Genomic DNA, 17,460 nt, shown 5'->3' with positions numbered 1-17,460 from the left:
ACTGATTTTTACACCAATGACAGGAGTTGAAGCTCAAGAAAGCTGGGCTTACAGTTGCACTTTCCAGCAGTTAAAAGGAAATTGAAGGTGGCCCATTACTCTAATACAGAGATCACACACATTTCAAAATGTAGTATGAACCGGTGAGGTTAAATTTTATTTGCCTTGACTGCCCTAAATTCAATGAACAACATGGAAAGAGACAATAAGCAACTGCGAGTCAAATTTATTTGAAAAAAAGAAAAAAGCATTTAATACCATGCCAAAAGACAACATAGCACATTTACAACAGTAACGATGCTTTTATTTATATTATAGGCTCTAAAGTCTACTTGTAATAAAAAGGAAAACAATAAAATAAAAAAAGAAAACATTGTTTTACGTGGTTCACAAACATAACTTTGTGTTTCCAAGTCCGGAAAAAGCTGGTATTTAAACAATGTGCAGGCCAAGTGTATGTAATGTTGCTACTGTAGGGCCTGTATGCCTGAGCCAGGACACATATCAGCATGGCAAATGCACCACGTTGTCACTATAGAAAAATTTACATCAGTTCTCATCTTAATTGTTTAAAACCAATTCTAAATGAGCATTTTCATTACAGCTTTCTGTCACCTCATTTATAGAAGATCTTCAATTAAGATACTGTGGGACGTCCGAGACTTGATTACGTAGTCCTACAATGCAAAACGTGAAGAAAACAAAACACAATTAATGGCAGGCCCATAAACTATTTTTCAGAGGTCACAAAAGTACAGGTTTTTAAATTGTTCCTCAAATTCATCTACAGATTTCATGCAAACGAGGGTAAACTAGGCTAAAACTAATTGCTGACCCCCCTCTTTTTAGAAAAATAGAAATTAATTTCTCTGTCCACAAATCCCTTAAACTGTTTTATCAAGTTACAATATCCTGCAAGGACATTCTCCTACGTAGTAGGAAATATTAAACACATACCTCTTACAATGCTCGCACTGAGTGTAAACTGGTAGGGAATATCGTGTGTACAGGGATTTAAATAACTTTATTGAAATTTAACACTGGGCATCACTGCATCCCTACACACAGTCGAAAGAAAATTTCAAACTGTTAAATTGTAACAAAACTTGTATGTATAAATATATAAATAAAAACATGAAAAAGCAAACACACCGTGTGGCTTTCTTTAATGTAGACAAAGACATGAAAATAAATACACAGAGCAGCTTAATGCTATTACAGGTCACATCATTCAAACATGGATTTTGGTAGAGAAAGGAGTACCTGGCATGAGTACCTGCTTAGTGTGACAGAATCCTTGATTTTTAATTTGGATTTTTCATGGGCCGCTTACAACACCAACGCAGAGTGAGGTATGGCAGACATAAACCCTACACTTCCATCAATCCACAACTGGTTCTCCAGTTACAGAACAAACTGCATTAGAATGCAAGGTAATGAGGCAACATTCTTCAGAGATATAGCGGTACTTCGATATAGATATATAGGTTAAAAAAATAAAATAAATAAATAAAAAATGGGCTGATCGCAACGTGCCTTAAAATTAGTGTGCTTCATCATATGAACTGGCAATGAACCAATGTGGACTTTCATACAATAGGTTTTTTTTTTTTTACACTGATATGAAGCTACAAGAGAAAATATTAAGCAACTACAAAAAAAAAAAATTAAAGTTAAAACTTTGTGAAAGGTTTGTGTTATTTAATTTAATGAGTGGCTTATGTTCCAGGAAGGCGCGTTGAGGTGAGTGAGAGGGGGGACACAGGTTGAATGAACGCGTCAACTACAAAAAAAAATTTAAAAAAAAAAAAGTAGCTAGAAGAAAAAGGGTATACCTCGACATTTTTTGCAGGACTAGAGTGCTTGCTGTCATAGGAAGCTGTTCTGTCTTCTAAACCAGTTTTGCTCATTCTTCATCTGTGCATACTTACGCTGCACCGTTACAATCTACCATAAAGACCTACCAAAGGGAGAAAGCTTACACTTACCTCAGACTGATCAGAGGTCAAATCAGATCAGTTTTAATTGGACTGAGTGTCACCTTCAGATTTTATGCCTTCACTGGCCCCATTGACCTCGATCTGGGTAGCCAAATCCTTAGATTCAGATTTTCTTGATTCACTCTGCTTTTCCCGACTGCTGGATTTCCTACTCTTCTTGTCAGAGCTTCGCTTTTCTGTCAATAAAAAAAAAGAATAGATATGTGGTCAGTGACATCAGATGCGCCACAGAGAATATTTGATAGAAAGCAGTATCAAGAGTGTTTTTGGATCTGTGTTTATTTCTAGAAGAGAAAAAAAAACAACACACAAGATGTACATGGAGAAACTTGTGGCAATAGGAAGGTGCACTGTCCAAGCTCTGAAGTGAAAGTAAAAACATACCAAACTATAGCTACCATTACAGGAACACAAACATGTATTCCTAACACTATAGTGCTGGAGTGAAGAGCAGGTTTAAACTTACCTTTTCTCCATCGCCACGCCAGTCTTGCCGAGGCTGCTCCCGCTTCTAAGGCTGAGATCAATCTTCATGATCTCAGTCAACACAACATTGTCTTACAGGAAAGAATTGGGAGGCAAAACACTGTGCTGCGCCACTCAAAATCGCCTCATAAACATACACCTACAGGGAGTGTTCAAGGTCGCTAAATGTATGTGCTGCACAATGTGCCGCAGTGAGATGGGAAGCACCTCTAGTGGCTGTCTGAGTGACTGCACCTAGAGGCATTACTAGGCAGCAATGGAAACACTACCTTTTTTCTAAATAGCCGGCAGAGCCATGCTATAGACACCAGAACCTCTACATTAAGCTTCATTTTGAAATCAAGAGCAATGCAAGGTTGGTATTTACTTTGAGCTTCAGCTATACGCAGACTATTCAAACGTATTAAACAAAGGCTATCATAAAAGGCAACTGCTTAAATAGTCTCTCTCGACACACACACGACCATTTTCTCTCAAAAGCAAAGGCTATCTTCTGATGCTGGCCTTGAAGCCATATCCAGTCCTGTTCTAGTCTGTGAGGGAACATACCACGGCACAGTAATATGCACATATGATCACTTGATTCCCTGTGACTGCATGAAAATAATATAAACTAACCCCTTTCCTTGGACTTCCTCTCGCGTTCTCTCTCTTTGCTCTTATGTTTGTATGATCTGCGCTCTCGACTTTTTGATCGCCTTTTCTCACGGCTGCGTGATCTGTGCTTCCGATCTGTTCGCTCAGTTCTTGTGTGACTCCCACTTCTTTTACGTTCTCTACTCCTGCAAAAGAAAAACAATATATATCTATATGACAAAGTGGACACAACTAATGACATGTCTGGTCTTTTTAAACAGAGGGCAGAAGCGATAGATCTACATCTCATCTCCATGAAATCCGAGTAGTTAAATTCAAACAGATCATGACACCAGAAGAAACTCCTGCCAACTTTGCAAACATGCGCTCACCACAACTGACTGTGCTTCCTCTATACACATCCATCTTAGATCCTCTTTATGTTCCCTCCAACCGCTCTCCTATTCTGTTATGTTGCTGTAGTAAGCACCACAAACCTCCAACAATTACAAGTGAGATTGCCTAAGCTTTGTGCAAACTTTCAATAGTGATGTATCATTAAATAATTCATTGCACACTACCTTCCGAAAATAGTGCCACTAACTAATGACACTTTGCCTTAAACGGTTACCAAGCATCAGGGCAACTCTACACAATTCCAAAGTGAATACTCAAGAGATTGTGAATTATAATGGTACCGACTTGGGGGAAGAAATATTACCGCATTTGTAAGCCAACCATGGAGAGCTGTAATCTGCAACTTTTTTTGCGCATGTACCATGTATTAGGAGCTGGAGTAATTTTTTTTTTATTCTCAAACTTCTCTTTAAAGCCAATATCCCATTCAAGAAGTTCAATGTAACCAAGTAAGATCTATAAAGTAGAGGGCATTATGGAAAAAGCAGATATAAAATTTGCTTATTTTTTGCAAAGTTAGGCTATGGGAAGAGCTTCTTTCACTAAATCCTGCCACTTCTCATCAGCTACCGCTGAATGGCCTTTTCCACTTACATTCGGAAGTTTCAGTATGGTGTACAAACTTCAAAAATACCACCATGTAAATTACATTGCTTGTGCAAACCCAATAAGTAAATCTTAAACGTACCGACTTCGCCTACGATCTCTATCCCGGTCTCTGCTTCTTGATCTTTTGTGGTCACGTGATCGACTTCCACGTCTGTCTGAGGTTCTGCTCGAGTTTCTGCTATGAGAACGACTTCTTTTGCGTTTTTCTCTTTCCCGATGTCTCTCCTTTTCTTTTTCTTCTTCTTCTTTGCGTCGTTTCTTCTCTTTTTCTTCCCTTTCACGTTCCTTCTCTTTTTCACGATCTTTTTCTTCTTTCTCTTTCTTTAACCGATCATCACGCTCCGGCTCTTCTGTTTTCTTGCGTAATTTTTCCTAATAAAAAATAACCACTGCGATTAATTTGTGCTATTCTCAAAATAAATAAATAAATAAATAAAAAAAAAGATTAAAGCTGGCCACGGAAGACTGATGCAAGCAGCCAAACACACCTACATAGAATGCTGCATTGTAGGATGAGTTTGGGAGTGGATGCATGCAAGGAATTCCATGACAAAAGTTGAGCCCCACTCCCCCCCTTTTTAAAGTTTATTTAAACAATTCACTGGCAGAGGAAAGAGAACCGTTTACTATATACAGGGAGGACACACACGCACTAGCGGGCTCCAAAAGTTTAAATGCAATGACAGGACCAGACAATTTAGTATGAAATTTAGTAGTCTAATAAAACTTTTAGCAGCTGTAGAGCAAAGACCAGGCTGGTGTGTTAACATGTTATATATAAAATATATCATGATCCAACTGTTACTGTGGAGGTTTCATGAAGAAAAATGAAGTTTTGTTCTGCAATCATAGTTCTGCCATCCTTTTTGCACATAAAACATCACAGTCTTGTTTTATAGCTTACAAGAGTGTCCATAAAACACATTTCTTACGACCTTTATACAATGCATAGTGTGCTTTACAGCTTGTGGCATCTTCATATTGCTTGTCATACCTTTAACTCCTCAACTGTATTTTTAATCTTGGCATAGCCCATGTGTTGCTTTCCCATGAGATGGTCATCTACCCGCGACTGGGCATCTCCAACAATTAAAAAGGCACCACAAACTTCACAGACCTCCATCTGCTTCTCCTGAGCTGCAAAGCTTTCAATTGTCTGGAGGGGAAGAACAAGATGCACAAATTGTAATTAAAAAGGGAAAAAGGAGAGAGAGAAAACATGTGCATGGTCAGCAAAACCGTGTAGTCACTGTACTTATTCCTTGTAGTCACCAGGAAAACAAAAGTATAATAAACCCAACAAAAGGTATATTTTAGACAACTCTCCCACAGATAAGTTATACAGAATGAGTATGGCTACAGAAAAGATCCAATGCAACTCACCGATGTTGAAGACTTGAGAAGCTCCCTTTCTTCTTTTAACTGTTCAACCAACTTCATCATCCCTTGAGCCTCCTCAACCTTTCCTTCAGTACCCAGTTCTTCAATCTAATAGGAAGGAGAGCAAATGTTCATAAACAAACTTGTTCTATGGTTCTGTAGATCATAAGAACCTAGAAGTAATTTGATTTAAAGAGGTGGAGAGAGTCCTTAAGACAGAAGGATAGAGGAGGATAACCACATTATGTTGCAAGACACAGCTAGATGTACAATCATTATCAAACGCTATACATAATATAGATTCCTTAAGGAAAAAAAGATTTAGTAGAGTTTGGGCAGACAGTCATTGTACAACAAAATACTTATTTGATTCACTTTCAGTGAAAAAACGTTTTAGAACGGTTTAAATTCCTATTTGGGTTCTACGGAGCGCTGCGCCCCACCTCCATTACTTGGGAGAGCGACAAGCCTCTGTCTGAGCCAAGCCTAGCAGTGCAGAGTAACTCAGGAGAGCTAGGAGCTTCTGGCTCTCAGAAGTAATAGAGGCAGGAAACGACAGGTAAGAAGTTAAAATGTTCCAAAGTGGCTTCACAACTTACAATAGATGGAAAGGAAGCCCCCCCACCCCCCCCCCAACCATGCTTGGAGTGTTCCTTTAATGTGTAGTTTGATTAAAACTGGTGCGTTATACAAGTAAAAGCCCGAATTTCGAACAGTATAGTTATCATGCCAGTCATTAAATTGCAGTTAATTTCATAAGACAATAGGGCAAAGTCTTATGAACTTTCATTGTCAAGAAATGGTGCAAGTGACACCATGGGCTACATCTGCCTTGATCTAAAAATAAAATGGAAACAGATTTAATCACTTATTATTCTGCAGCACAAAAAGACTAATATTGAAGTGTTAAATAGCTAAAGACTTGATCCAGGCAAGTGATATATGAGCTAACATCAAGTGCAGGATAGGGGGGAAGTTTCAGATTTCCAAAAAGAAGAGAAGAATTTGGTGGTCTCCATATTTGCTTTTATGCATACGCTGTGAATTTTGTTTACTTACATGTTGCAGCAAAACATCAATCTTGTCAGTCAAAACTTGAACTTTTTCCTCATTCTTCCCAGCTGGTCCAACAGCCTATGGGAAAAGCATTAAAACCAAGTTAGACTGAGAACAATGCGCTATATTTAAACATATACAAGCTCAGACCACATGGCCCACTTAATGCAATTTTTAGTATTCTAAGGATAAAACGCCACTTACAGTGCAGAATTTAATGTACAAAGACTGAGTTTTTATGGCTCATTGAGGTCTGAGTAAATTATATATTTTATTTCAGCCTAAAACATAACAGATACAGTTTTTAGGTGCACGCTTCCCTTTTCTGGTAGTGTAGTTTCAGATACATTTAAAACTAAATATTGGTACTTGAGTTTAAAAACCCCAGGAGTTAATGCACAGCAAGATTCAAAATAATGAACAGCATTAGGGTGGTAAAGGTTCCAGTATGTCCAGCACTGAACAGGTTAATTTCTAAATATGAAACAAGATGGTGTGACAAACTGCTGTGAAGAGTCTGGTGCAGCATTTAAATGTCACATACTGGCACCCCTCTCCTCTAACTAGAATGCCTTTTCAAAACACATCATTGGAGCACATTCAACAAATATAAATCTTTCAAAATGTTATCGAAAACAGAAAGTTTATCCAAATATGACTCATTTAACAGTTGTTTAATTTCACTAGACTGTTAACATGTGTCTGGAGTTCATTGCCCAGCGGAATGCTCGGCTACTATAGTATAGTTGTGGGCAGCTTATGGATAGTCTGGTAAACATGAAACGCATGTTCCAAAGACAAAAAACATAAAATAGCTTTGGGACAAAGGTGGATCCCAACCTTGGGGTTAGGAGCCACTGGTTTGACTACAAGTCTGCAAATCAGACCACCTTGGACAGCCTCCCCACTTTATTATACAAAAAAAAAGTAAGCGTATACATGAGTCGGTGGGGCACATTTTACTGGTGAAATGGTGACAAGCAGGCTCACAATATTTAGACCTGAGGCTAGCAGAGTATGTTGCGACTTATTTCTAAGTTCTGGATTCTGCTTTACAGATAGGCCTATTTGCTTACAGGAAAGCAGTAAGATAACATCTGGGAGGCTTTTATTACGGGTGAAAGAGTGAAGCAATTTTTAAAAGGAGGAATTTCTGGCAGTTTTACAAAAAAAAACACCTATATTTTAACATTTCTCAACGCACAAAGTACCCAAGCTCCCCTGATCAGTGTAATTGCCATGCACTCTGCAGTCAACCCCACCCATTCACCTCAGTAAGCACGGCAAACGCATTTACTGAGATGAGGATATGTCACTTTCAAATCCACTTTAACGTTAGAAACAATCCTGTATTTTAAAAATCAGGATTAAGATCCCTCCGAATAAAAAAAATAAAATAAAAAATATGTAACTCCCCTTTCTTGGTCTCACTACTACCGTGCACTGCCGCTGGCTGAGATTATCAGTGGCACTCTCAGCAAATCCACTGCTTCACCATAATGAAGAATTAGTTGTATAGTACATTTATGCAATAATCACTGGGCCAATCAGCTTGTCAAAGCATTAGCTCAACACATCTCAGCGTCTTCACGTGTATGGTGAAGATGCTAAACAGAGGTCCAGCAAAGTTTGCAGGATAGCAACAGGAAGGACATTTACGGGCTGTAAGTAACAGCTACTAGAAGTACCCTTACAGCTCAATGTAATCACTTTCTTTTCCCAGAAAAGATAATGTTTACAAATGAAAAATTGCAGAGACATCCCTGAAGCTTAACCTGCAGTGTTTCTTGAGCATGGGTGGTCCATTTAAGATTTATGTCAGCTCATTCAAAGCAATATTTTAGGGGAGGTATATTTATTTACTACAAAAACAAAAATCATGCACCACCACAACTTCAATATCATTACTTACACCAGTAGCTTGCTGACTCTGCGATAAAGCAAGTCGGGCATGACCCCTTCGAATTCTTCTCTCAACCTCAGCAAGTAAACTTTGCAGATATCGTAAGAAGTCTCTTTCATACCCAACTTTCATGTGACGAGAGCTCTTTTCGTATCTTTAAAAAAAAAAAAAAAAAAAAAAAAAAAAAGTACTTAAATTCAAACACGAACCATAACTCTCTCTAACACGAACACTTTAATAATTAAATCAGTAAAAATGCTTAAAGGGACACTCCAGTGCCAGGAAAACAATCCGTTTTCCTGGCACTGCAGGTCCCCTCTCCCTCCCACCTCCCATCCCCGGTTGCTGAAGCGGTGAAAACCCCTTCAGTCACTTACCTGAGACCCCCACCGATGTCCCTCGGCAGTGGTTTTGGGTCGCCGCCGCTCCTCGCCTTCCTTACATCAGCTGGTGGGCGAGACTGATCCCGCCGAAGGGGAGACCTAATGCCGCGCACGCGCATTAGAGCTCTCCATAGGAAAGCATTGAAAATGCTTTCCTATGAGGAATTGAGCGACGCTGGAGGTTCTCACACAGCGTGAGGACGTCCAGCGACGCTCTAGCAGAGAAAACCTGAGCTATAGACACGGAAGTGCCCTCTAGTGGCTGTCTACTAGACAGCCACTAGAGGAGGAGTTAACCCTGCAAGGTAATTATTGCAGTTTATAAAGAAACTGCAATAATTACACTTGCAGGGTTAAGGGTAGTGGGAGTTGGCCACCAGACTACTCCAATGGGCAGAAATGGTCTGGGTGCCTTGAGTGTCCCTTTAATAAATTAAAAAAAAAAAATTACACAAAAACAAAACACCTCTCAAATCCATCAAGTTAAACCTTGAACATGCTTTCCTGTTGACCCACAAAGGCAAAATTCTAACAAGAAAAATGGCTTTGAGGAAATAATGCTGTCAATGGAGGATCCCTCAGATCTCAAAGTTGTACTCTTGCATATGCACAAGAGTACAATGCGGCAGGAAGATGATGGTGGCTGCAAGGGACAGGTCGAGGTAAGTATTACTCACCTTTCCCTGCACCCCATGGCAACCGCAATGAGAGCAAAGCAGTTACAGTCAGCAGTCTCTGTAAATTATGCAAAGACCCCAGATGGTGACTGAGCCACTTTAAGAAAAATATCGAAGAAGCAATTGGATTTAAAATTCTTGTCAAATTAAGAGTGTTAGGTGCACCAACGATTCTTTCAGTGTCATTGCAAAACAAATCAGTTTATTCCTAACTACTAGACATGTTCTACAGTAGCCAAATCAAATCCCCAAACCTTTAAGAAGACATAAGAAAAGCTCCAATCAAAACTTACTGTTTGCGTAGGTTCTCATCATGGATTTTTTCACACGGACCTGAAAAAGAGATGTATGTAAAATTTACACGTTACACTCACATCTAGATAGCATGTGAATCTCATAGGTCAAAATTGAGATTGCAATTTATGAACCAAGAGCTCTACATGCCCTACAGAAAATGTTCACTTACAGGGTTACTCCAAGCACAATGACCATTTGAAGTGGTCATGGTGCCTGGAGTATATATGTCCTGTACTTCACTTACAAATGCTAGAGATTAACCACATAGCTGGTGGAGGTGTAATTCCACTTCTGGCACCATCATTAGCCAGTCCAGAATAAAGCTACGGCTGGCTGTCAATTCCGTATAAAATTGGAGCATGATGCGAGCACACAGCAGGCTGGCACCAAACCGCTAATGACGGCACCTCCCCCTCCGGTGAGTAACCTTTAAAGCATGGAGTAGAGGCACTGAGCCAATAATCCCCGGCTGTTTAACAAACTCATGAAGCTATGATAAATAAATGTCACAGCATATAACTACAAATTCCTTGTAAATTACACTATAGTCACCAGAACCACTATCACAATGTAGTGTTTCTCCATGTCCTTGCAGCCTTAGCACTGTAAACACTGCCTTTTCAGAGAAAAGGCAGTGTTTTCACTGTCACATAGTTACACCTCCAGTGGCTGTTACGCAGACGGCCACTAGAGGCGCTTCCAGTTTCATTACTGCACCGACACTACAATGTTCCTATAAGCATATCCACAATTACACTTAATTGAAATACGTGCTGGAATGGCATCCCTCATAAATTACATACAAATAACAGCTTCACTTACCGAGATCTGAGCGTGTGTTGGTAAATAATTCCGCAGGACAAAATTCACATAGATAGTATTTACAGACCTGGAGAAAGAAGACATTGGCTTAGCATTTGTGAAATCTCAACTGCAATCTTTGAATTGAAATATTAGTTTCAATTTCCTAATATAGTCTAAAACAAAACCATATGAAAAAGTTTGCTTGTTACATTTTTCTCCCAACAGAACTTGTACTTTGCATTTGCAAAGAGCCATTCAGAGGGATTATTTTGTTACCAATATAATTTATACTCAAGAACAGAGGGCTCTTATAACTAGAAGTCAGCCCTGGTAATATTCTAAAATTACCGGCGTTTACAGACATGCAACCCACAAAAGTGCACACAGAACATGGCTCTCCACCAGCACTGTAGCACAATATATCCTTCAACAGGGCTATTTAATAAACGGATACTGGCATGAGTCCATTTTAATGAAATCATGTAGATTTGATATGATTTAGGATTTTTTTTACAGTAAGCAAACTACTGTAGTTTATAAACATGTTAAAGTTCCATAGTAACATAGGCTGGAAAAAATACTCCATTAAAGCCAGCCTTTTACACCTCCGTGTTACTGCTGATTATCCTAAAGAAAGTGAAAATCCAACTTTGAATGGATTTACAAAGCTTTATAAATAGTAACATCACTATAAATTAAGTGAGAAAGCTGAGAAGACTGCTCCTTGGATCAAGAAGCCGCTTTGACAGAACCACAAAAAAAACAAAACATACTTTGTTTATGATGATCCAAACTTTTCCGGTTGATCTACATACTATCGCTACATGATCGGATGTGCAATTTCCTTTTCAAACAGAAAAGCAGAGTGACTCGTTGATTCACAGGATGGACCACACAATGTGTCTCCATCCCTATGTAATTACTGAAGGTCACAAGACCTTTCATGAAAAACCTACTCAACTGTACTTGGCTTCTTGTTTCCATGGAAGGAAAACCAAACAAACGATTTAACTAAAATGAAGACAGGGTTCCAGATCAACTAAAAACCTAAAAGTAATAACTATTTGGGAAGGACCTACAACATTTCTTACAAATCCAAGGTCAATACTGACAGCAACAGCTCATTAACACTTTGCTGATCAAAGCTTATACACATTATCCCTTCTATGCCAAGCCATGCCACACAGCTTGAATATTAGTTACCCGACTGTAAAAATGCACAGTTGCCTCTTGTACTATTAAGCTATTTAATTGAGCCAAGCCTTCATTTTAATAGCAATCAGCGAGGGGTCCCAGCCCGACACATTTCCAGGATTAATTAAAAAAAAAAAGTCTAAATTTTTAGAATTTTAAATACCGAAATTTTAGGACAATATCTCCAAATTAAATACATATCTGACATGTAAAATGTATTTCAGGTGTGAAATTCACTTAGAATTTGTGATAATTCACATTTTCCCACTGTAAAGCACCTCTCCCAGCGAAGCCCATTCAGCCTCTCCGTGAGGGGTCCTGATCTTCTACATTAAACAGCTCCCTTCCAGTGAAGGGTCCGGGCTGTAGACATTAACCCCTTTCCACACCAGTGAGAGGGTTAGGTGTTTCTCTCCGAAAAGCTGTCTTGCAATTCCAGCTTAACGAATTTCCTGTCAGCAAAGAGTTGTGGCCTTTTACATCAACTTTTTGCCCACCAGCAAAAATTTCTGGTTTACAAACATTGGGAAGCTGGCCTTGTATTAACCCTTTCCTAGCTGTTAGGTGACGTTGGCTTTGTACATTAACCCTTTCCCTGCAGATTAGGGTACCTGGTCTTGTACATTAAAGGGACACTGTAGGCACCCAGACCACTTCAATTAATTGAAGTAATCTGGGTGCTGTGACCCTTTTGCACTTCGTGCTGCAATGTAAAACATTGCAGTTCCAGAAAACTGCAATGTTTACATTGCAGTTTTAAGTCTGCCCCCAGTGGCTGTTTACCAGACAGCCTCTGGGGTTCCTTCTGGAATCTAAACGGTAAGTGGCTGAAGTGGGGACCCATTAAACCTATAGTGCCAAGAAACCAGGTTTGTTTTCCTGGCACTATAGGATCCCTTTAACCATTTCCCCTGCTGTTATGCAACACTTACACTGGAAGAACCCCTAGTGAGGGCCACTGGATGTGTTCTTAGGTAATGTAAAATACTGACTTTTCTCTGAAAAAGCAGTTTTTAAAGGGACACTATAGCCACCTGAACAACTTCAGTTTAATGAGGTTGTTCAGGTGAGTACTATAGCTCCCTGCAGCCTCTCATGTAAACACTATTTTTTGAGAAAATACAGTGTTTACATTGAAAGCTAGGAACACCTCCAGCTGCAGTCACTCAGAGTGAACCAGAGGGACTTCCGAGTTGATGGAGGCATAATATGCCGCCATCCACTCAGATCTGCTGTCAGCAGAGCACAGGGCAGCACTGTGCACAGCATCCTGTGATTCAGTATCTTCTCCCTATGCATGCAGACACTGAACTTTCCTCATAGAGATTCATTGATTCAATTAATCTCTATGAGGAGATGGTGATTGACCAAGGCTGTGTTTGAATCGTGTTGGCTCTGCCCCTGATCTGCCTCTTCGTCAGTCTCAGCCAATCCTCTGGGGAAGCACTGTGATTGGATCAGGCTACCACATGTCAGCAGACTGCTTGTTTTTCTGAGTCTAACAGCATGCAGATTTACAGCTTCAGGCTTGAATATAGTAAGATTTTTACTATATTTATGGAGGCATGAGGGGCCCAGGGGGAGCTAGATGGTGGTAACACCATAGGGTCAGGAATACATGTTTGTGTTCCTGACCCTATAGTAATCCTTTAAATTAAAAAAAAGTGTGCAGGGACACTATAGTCACCCAGACCACTTCAGCTCAATGAAGTGGTCTGGGTGACATGTCCCTCAGATTTTAACCCTGCAGATGCAAACATAACCGTTTCAGAGAAACTGCTATGTTTACATTGCAGGGTTAAGCAAAGCCTCTGGAGGCTGTCTTCCGTACAGCCACTAGAGGCGCATATACGACGCTGGAGGCATATTATGCCTCCATCATGCAGAGCGTCCATAGGAAAGCATTGAAAAATGCTTATTTGTCCACTTTGAATGTGCGCGCTGCACTTTCCGCGCATGCGCATTCGGCTTCGCAGACGTCGGCTCCCTCTGAGAGGTCACCAGTGCCGAGGGAGCCCGGCGCTGGAAAAAGGTAAACTTCTGAAGGGGCACCCTCAGGGCACTATAGTGTCAGGAAAACCGCTTAGTTTTCCTGACACTATAGTGATCCTTTAAGCTTTAGTAGTTCAAGTGACTAAAGTGTCCCTTTAACAATTTCCTTGCAGTTAGGCAGCAGACATTGTACATGCTGTGTTCCTATATTAACCCTTCCCTTGCAGTCAGAGAGGCTGTGTTCCTATATTAACCCTTCCCTTGCAGTCAGAGAGGCTGTGTTCCTATATTAACCCTTCCCTTGCAGTCAGAGAGGCTGTGTTCCTATATTAACCCTTCCCTTGCAGTCAGAGAGGCTGTGTTCCTATATTAACCCTTCCCTTGCAGTCAGAGAGGCTGTGTTCCTATATTAACCCTTCCCTTGCAGTCAGAGAGGCTGTGTTCCTATATTAACCCTTCCCTTGCAGTCAGAGAGGCTGTGTTCCTATATTAACCCTTCCCTTGCAGTCAGAGAGGCTGCGTTCCTATATTAACCCTTCCCTTGCAGTCAGAGAGGCTGCGTTCCTATATTAACCCTTCCCTTGCAGTCAGAGAGGCTGTGTTCCTATATTAACCCTTCCCTTGCAGTCAGAGAGGCTGTGTTCCTATATTAACCCTTCCCTTGCAGTCAGAGAGGCCGTGTTCCCATATTAACCCTTCCCTTGCAGTCAGAGAGGCTGTGTTCCCATATTAACCCTTCCCTTGCAGTCAGAGAGGCTGTGTTCCCATATTAACCCTTCCCTTGCAGTCAGAGAGGCTGTGTTCCCATATTAACCCTTCCCTTGCAGTCAGAGAGGCTGTGTTCCCATATTAACCCTTCCCTTGCAGTCAGAGAGGCTGTGTTCCCATATTAACCCTTCCCTTGCAGTCAGAGAGGCTGTGTTCCCATATTAACCCTTCCCTTGCAGTCAGAGAGGCTGTGTTCCCATATTAACCCTTCCCTTGCAGTCAGAGAGGCTGTGTTCCCATATTAACCCTTCCCTTGCAGTCAGAGAGGCTGTGTTCCCATATTAACCCTTCCCTTGCAGTCAGAGAGGCTGTGTTCCTATATTAACTCTTCCCTTGCAGTCAGAGAGGCTGTGTTCCCATATTAACCCTTCCCTTGCAGTCACAGAGGCTGTGTTCCCATATTAACCCTTCCCTTGCAGTCACAGAGGCTGTGCTCCCATATTAACTCTTCCCTTGCAGTCACAGAGGCTGTGTTCCCATATTAACCCTTCCCTTGCAGTCAGAGAGGCTGTGTTCTAATATTAACCATTCCCTTGCAGTCAGAGAGGCTGTGTTCCCATATTAACCATTCCCTTGCAGTCAGAGAGGCTGTGTTCTCATATTAACCATTCCCTTGCAGTCAGAGAGGCTGTGTTCCCATATTAACCCTTTCCTTGCAGTCAGAGAGGCTGTGTTCCTATATTAACTCTTCCCTTGCAGTCACAGAGGCTGTGTTCCCATATTAACCCTTCCCTTGCAGTCACAGAGGCTGTGTTCCCATATTAACCCTTCCCTTGCAGTCACAGAGGCTGTGTTCCCATATTAACCCTTCCCTTGCAGTCACAGAGGCTGTGTTCCCATATTAACCCTTCCCTTGCAGTCACAGAGGCTGTGTTCCTATATTAACCCTTCCATTGCAGTCAGAGAGGCTGTGTTCCCATATTAACTCTTCCCTTGCAGTCAGAGAGGCTGTGTTCCTATATTAACCCTTCCCTTGCAGTCAGAGAGGCTTTGTTCCTATATTAAAGGAACACTATAGTCACCTAAATTACTTAAGCTAAATAAAGCAGTTTTAGTGTATAGATCATTCCCCTGCAATTTCACTGCTCAGATCACTGTCATTTAGGAGTTAAATTACTTTGTTTCTGTTTATGCAGCCCTAGCCACACCCCCTGGCTATGATTGACAGAACCTGCATGAAAAAAAACTGGTTTCACTTCCAAACAGATGTAATTTACCTTAAATAATTGCATCTCAATCTCTAAATTGAACTTTAATCACACACAGGAGGCTCTTGCGGGATCTAGCAAGCTATTAACATAGCAGGGGATAAGAAAATCTTAATTAAACAGAACTTGCAATAAAGAAAGCCTAAATAGGGCTCTCTTTACAGGAAGTGTTTATGGAAGGCTGTGCAAGTCACATGCAGGGAGGTGTGACTAGGGTTCATAAACAAAGGGATTTAACTCCTAAATGGCAGAGGATTGAGCAGTGAGGCTGCAGGGGCATGTTCTATACACCAAAACTGCTTCATTAAGCTAAAGTTGTTCAGGTGACTATAGTGTCCCTTTAACTCTTCCCTTGCAGTCAGAGAGGCTGTGTTCCTATATTAACCCTTCCCTTGCAGTCAGAGGCTGTGTTCCTATATTAACCCTTCCCTTGCAGTCAGAGGCTGTGTTCCTATATTAACCCTTCCCTTGCAGTCAGAGAGGCTGTGTTCCCATATTAACCCTTCCCATGCAGTCAGAGAGGCCGTGTTCCTATATTAACCCTTCCCATGCAGTCAGAGGCCGTGTTCCTATATTAACCCTTCCCTTGCAGTCAGAGAGGCTGTGTTCCTTCCCTTGTAGTCAGAGAGGCTGTGTTCCTATATTAACCCTTCCCTTGCAGTCAGAGGCTGTGTTCCCATATTAACCCTTCCCATGCAGTCAGAGAGGCTGTGTTCCCATATTAACCCTTCCCATGCAGTCAGAGAGGCTGTGTTCCCATATTAACCCTTCCCATGCAGTCAGAGAGGCTGTGTTCCCATATTAACCCTTCCCATGCAGTCAGAGAGGCTGTGTTCCCATATTAACCCTTCCCTTGCAGTCAGAGATGCTGTGTTCCCATATTAACCCTTCCCTTGTAGTCAGAGAGGCTATGTTCCTATATTAACCCTTCCCTTGCAGTCAGAGATGCTGTGTTCCTATATTAACTCTTCCCTTGCAGTCAGAGATGCTGTGTTCCTATATTAACCCTTCCATTGCAGTCAGAGAGGCTGTGTTCCTATATTAACCCTTCCAGTCAGAGAGGCTGTGTTCCTATATTAACCCTTCCATTGCAGTCAGAGAGGCTGTGTTCCTATATTAACCCTTCCCTTGCAGTCAGAGAGGCTGTGTTCCTATATTAACCCTTCCCTTGCAGTCAGAGAGGCTGTGTTCTCACAGTAACCCTCTCCCCGCGGCCGGTGTCCCCGTGTGGCCGAGCTGTGGCGGTCTATGAGGCCGGCTCTCACCGAATCGTCATCCCACTTCACGTTGCACCGCTTCTCGTCGGGGGCCAAGTTCCTGTCCCGCCCCATCAGTTCATCGAGCAGCTGGGCCGCCGACAGCATGGTGAGCTCTGCGCGCGCTGCGTCCGCCTCACACAACGTTCCGGTACTAACAAAATGGCGGCCGAGGCCCTCGTTGCCCCCACAATGCCTCGCGCGGCGGGCTGGGTGGGTGGGAGTGCCTGACCACGCCCCCCAGAGACAGCCGTGAAGCCCGCCCACAGAATGCGAGGCCGCGCCCATCGTGGAGCAGGCGTAACCCCGCCCACCGTGGAGCAAGCGTAGCCCCGCCCATCGAGTGCTGGTCACGTGACTGCCAGAGAAGGCCATTTTGGCTGATCAATATAAACTCAGGCATAGACAAAATACAGCTACTTGTTTAGGCTGAACAGTATAAAATGCATAAAGT

General features: G+C 41.7%; 1 protein-coding gene across 2 annotated transcripts; it reads right to left on the bottom strand.

Moving 5' to 3' along the window:
- Window positions 1-211: 211 nt before the first annotated feature.
- Window positions 212-17,208, bottom strand: LUC7L3 (LUC7 like 3 pre-mRNA splicing factor). Of its 2 annotated transcripts, XM_063456077.1 has the most exons (11): window positions 17,016-17,208; window positions 10,607-10,673; window positions 9,781-9,820; window positions 8,437-8,581; window positions 6,528-6,602; window positions 5,472-5,576; window positions 5,083-5,244; window positions 4,168-4,460; window positions 3,105-3,268; window positions 1,989-2,176; window positions 212-677 (listed from the first exon to the last, which is right to left on the bottom strand). In XM_063456077.1, exons 1-10 carry the CDS (start codon window positions 17,112-17,114, stop codon window positions 2,022-2,024), a joined length of 1,305 nt encoding a protein of 434 aa, XP_063312147.1. In that variant the 5' UTR covers window positions 17,115-17,208; the 3' UTR covers window positions 212-677; window positions 1,989-2,021. The 2 variants fall into 2 exon arrangements, with proteins under 2 accessions (XP_063312147.1, XP_063312146.1); XM_063456076.1 differs by lacking the exon at window positions 212-677 and having other exon boundaries at window positions 1,806-2,176.
- Between the last annotated feature and the right edge of the window lie 252 nt (window positions 17,209-17,460).

Source organism: Pelobates fuscus, chromosome 5, assembly GCF_036172605.1.
Source record: "Pelobates fuscus isolate aPelFus1 chromosome 5, aPelFus1.pri, whole genome shotgun sequence".
Classification (NCBI taxonomy): Eukaryota; Metazoa; Chordata; class Amphibia; order Anura; family Pelobatidae; genus Pelobates; species Pelobates fuscus.
The sequence above is the reverse complement of the archived record's forward strand: the minus strand, read 5'-3'. Positions and strand labels throughout refer to the sequence as shown.

Coding starts and splice junctions, on each gene's coding strand:
- LUC7L3 (XM_063456077.1), bottom strand. CDS start 17,114: ATGCTGTCGGCGGCCCAGCTGCTCGATGAACTGATGGGGCGGGACAGG. Junction 10,674..17,015: donor TGAAGTGGGATGACGATTCG/GTGAGAGCCGGC, acceptor TTCTTTCTCCAG/GTCTGTAAATACTATCTATG. Junction 6,603..8,436: donor AGAGTCAGCAAGCTACTGGT/GTAAGTAATGAT, acceptor CTTTTCCCATAG/GCTGTTGGACCAGCTGGGAA.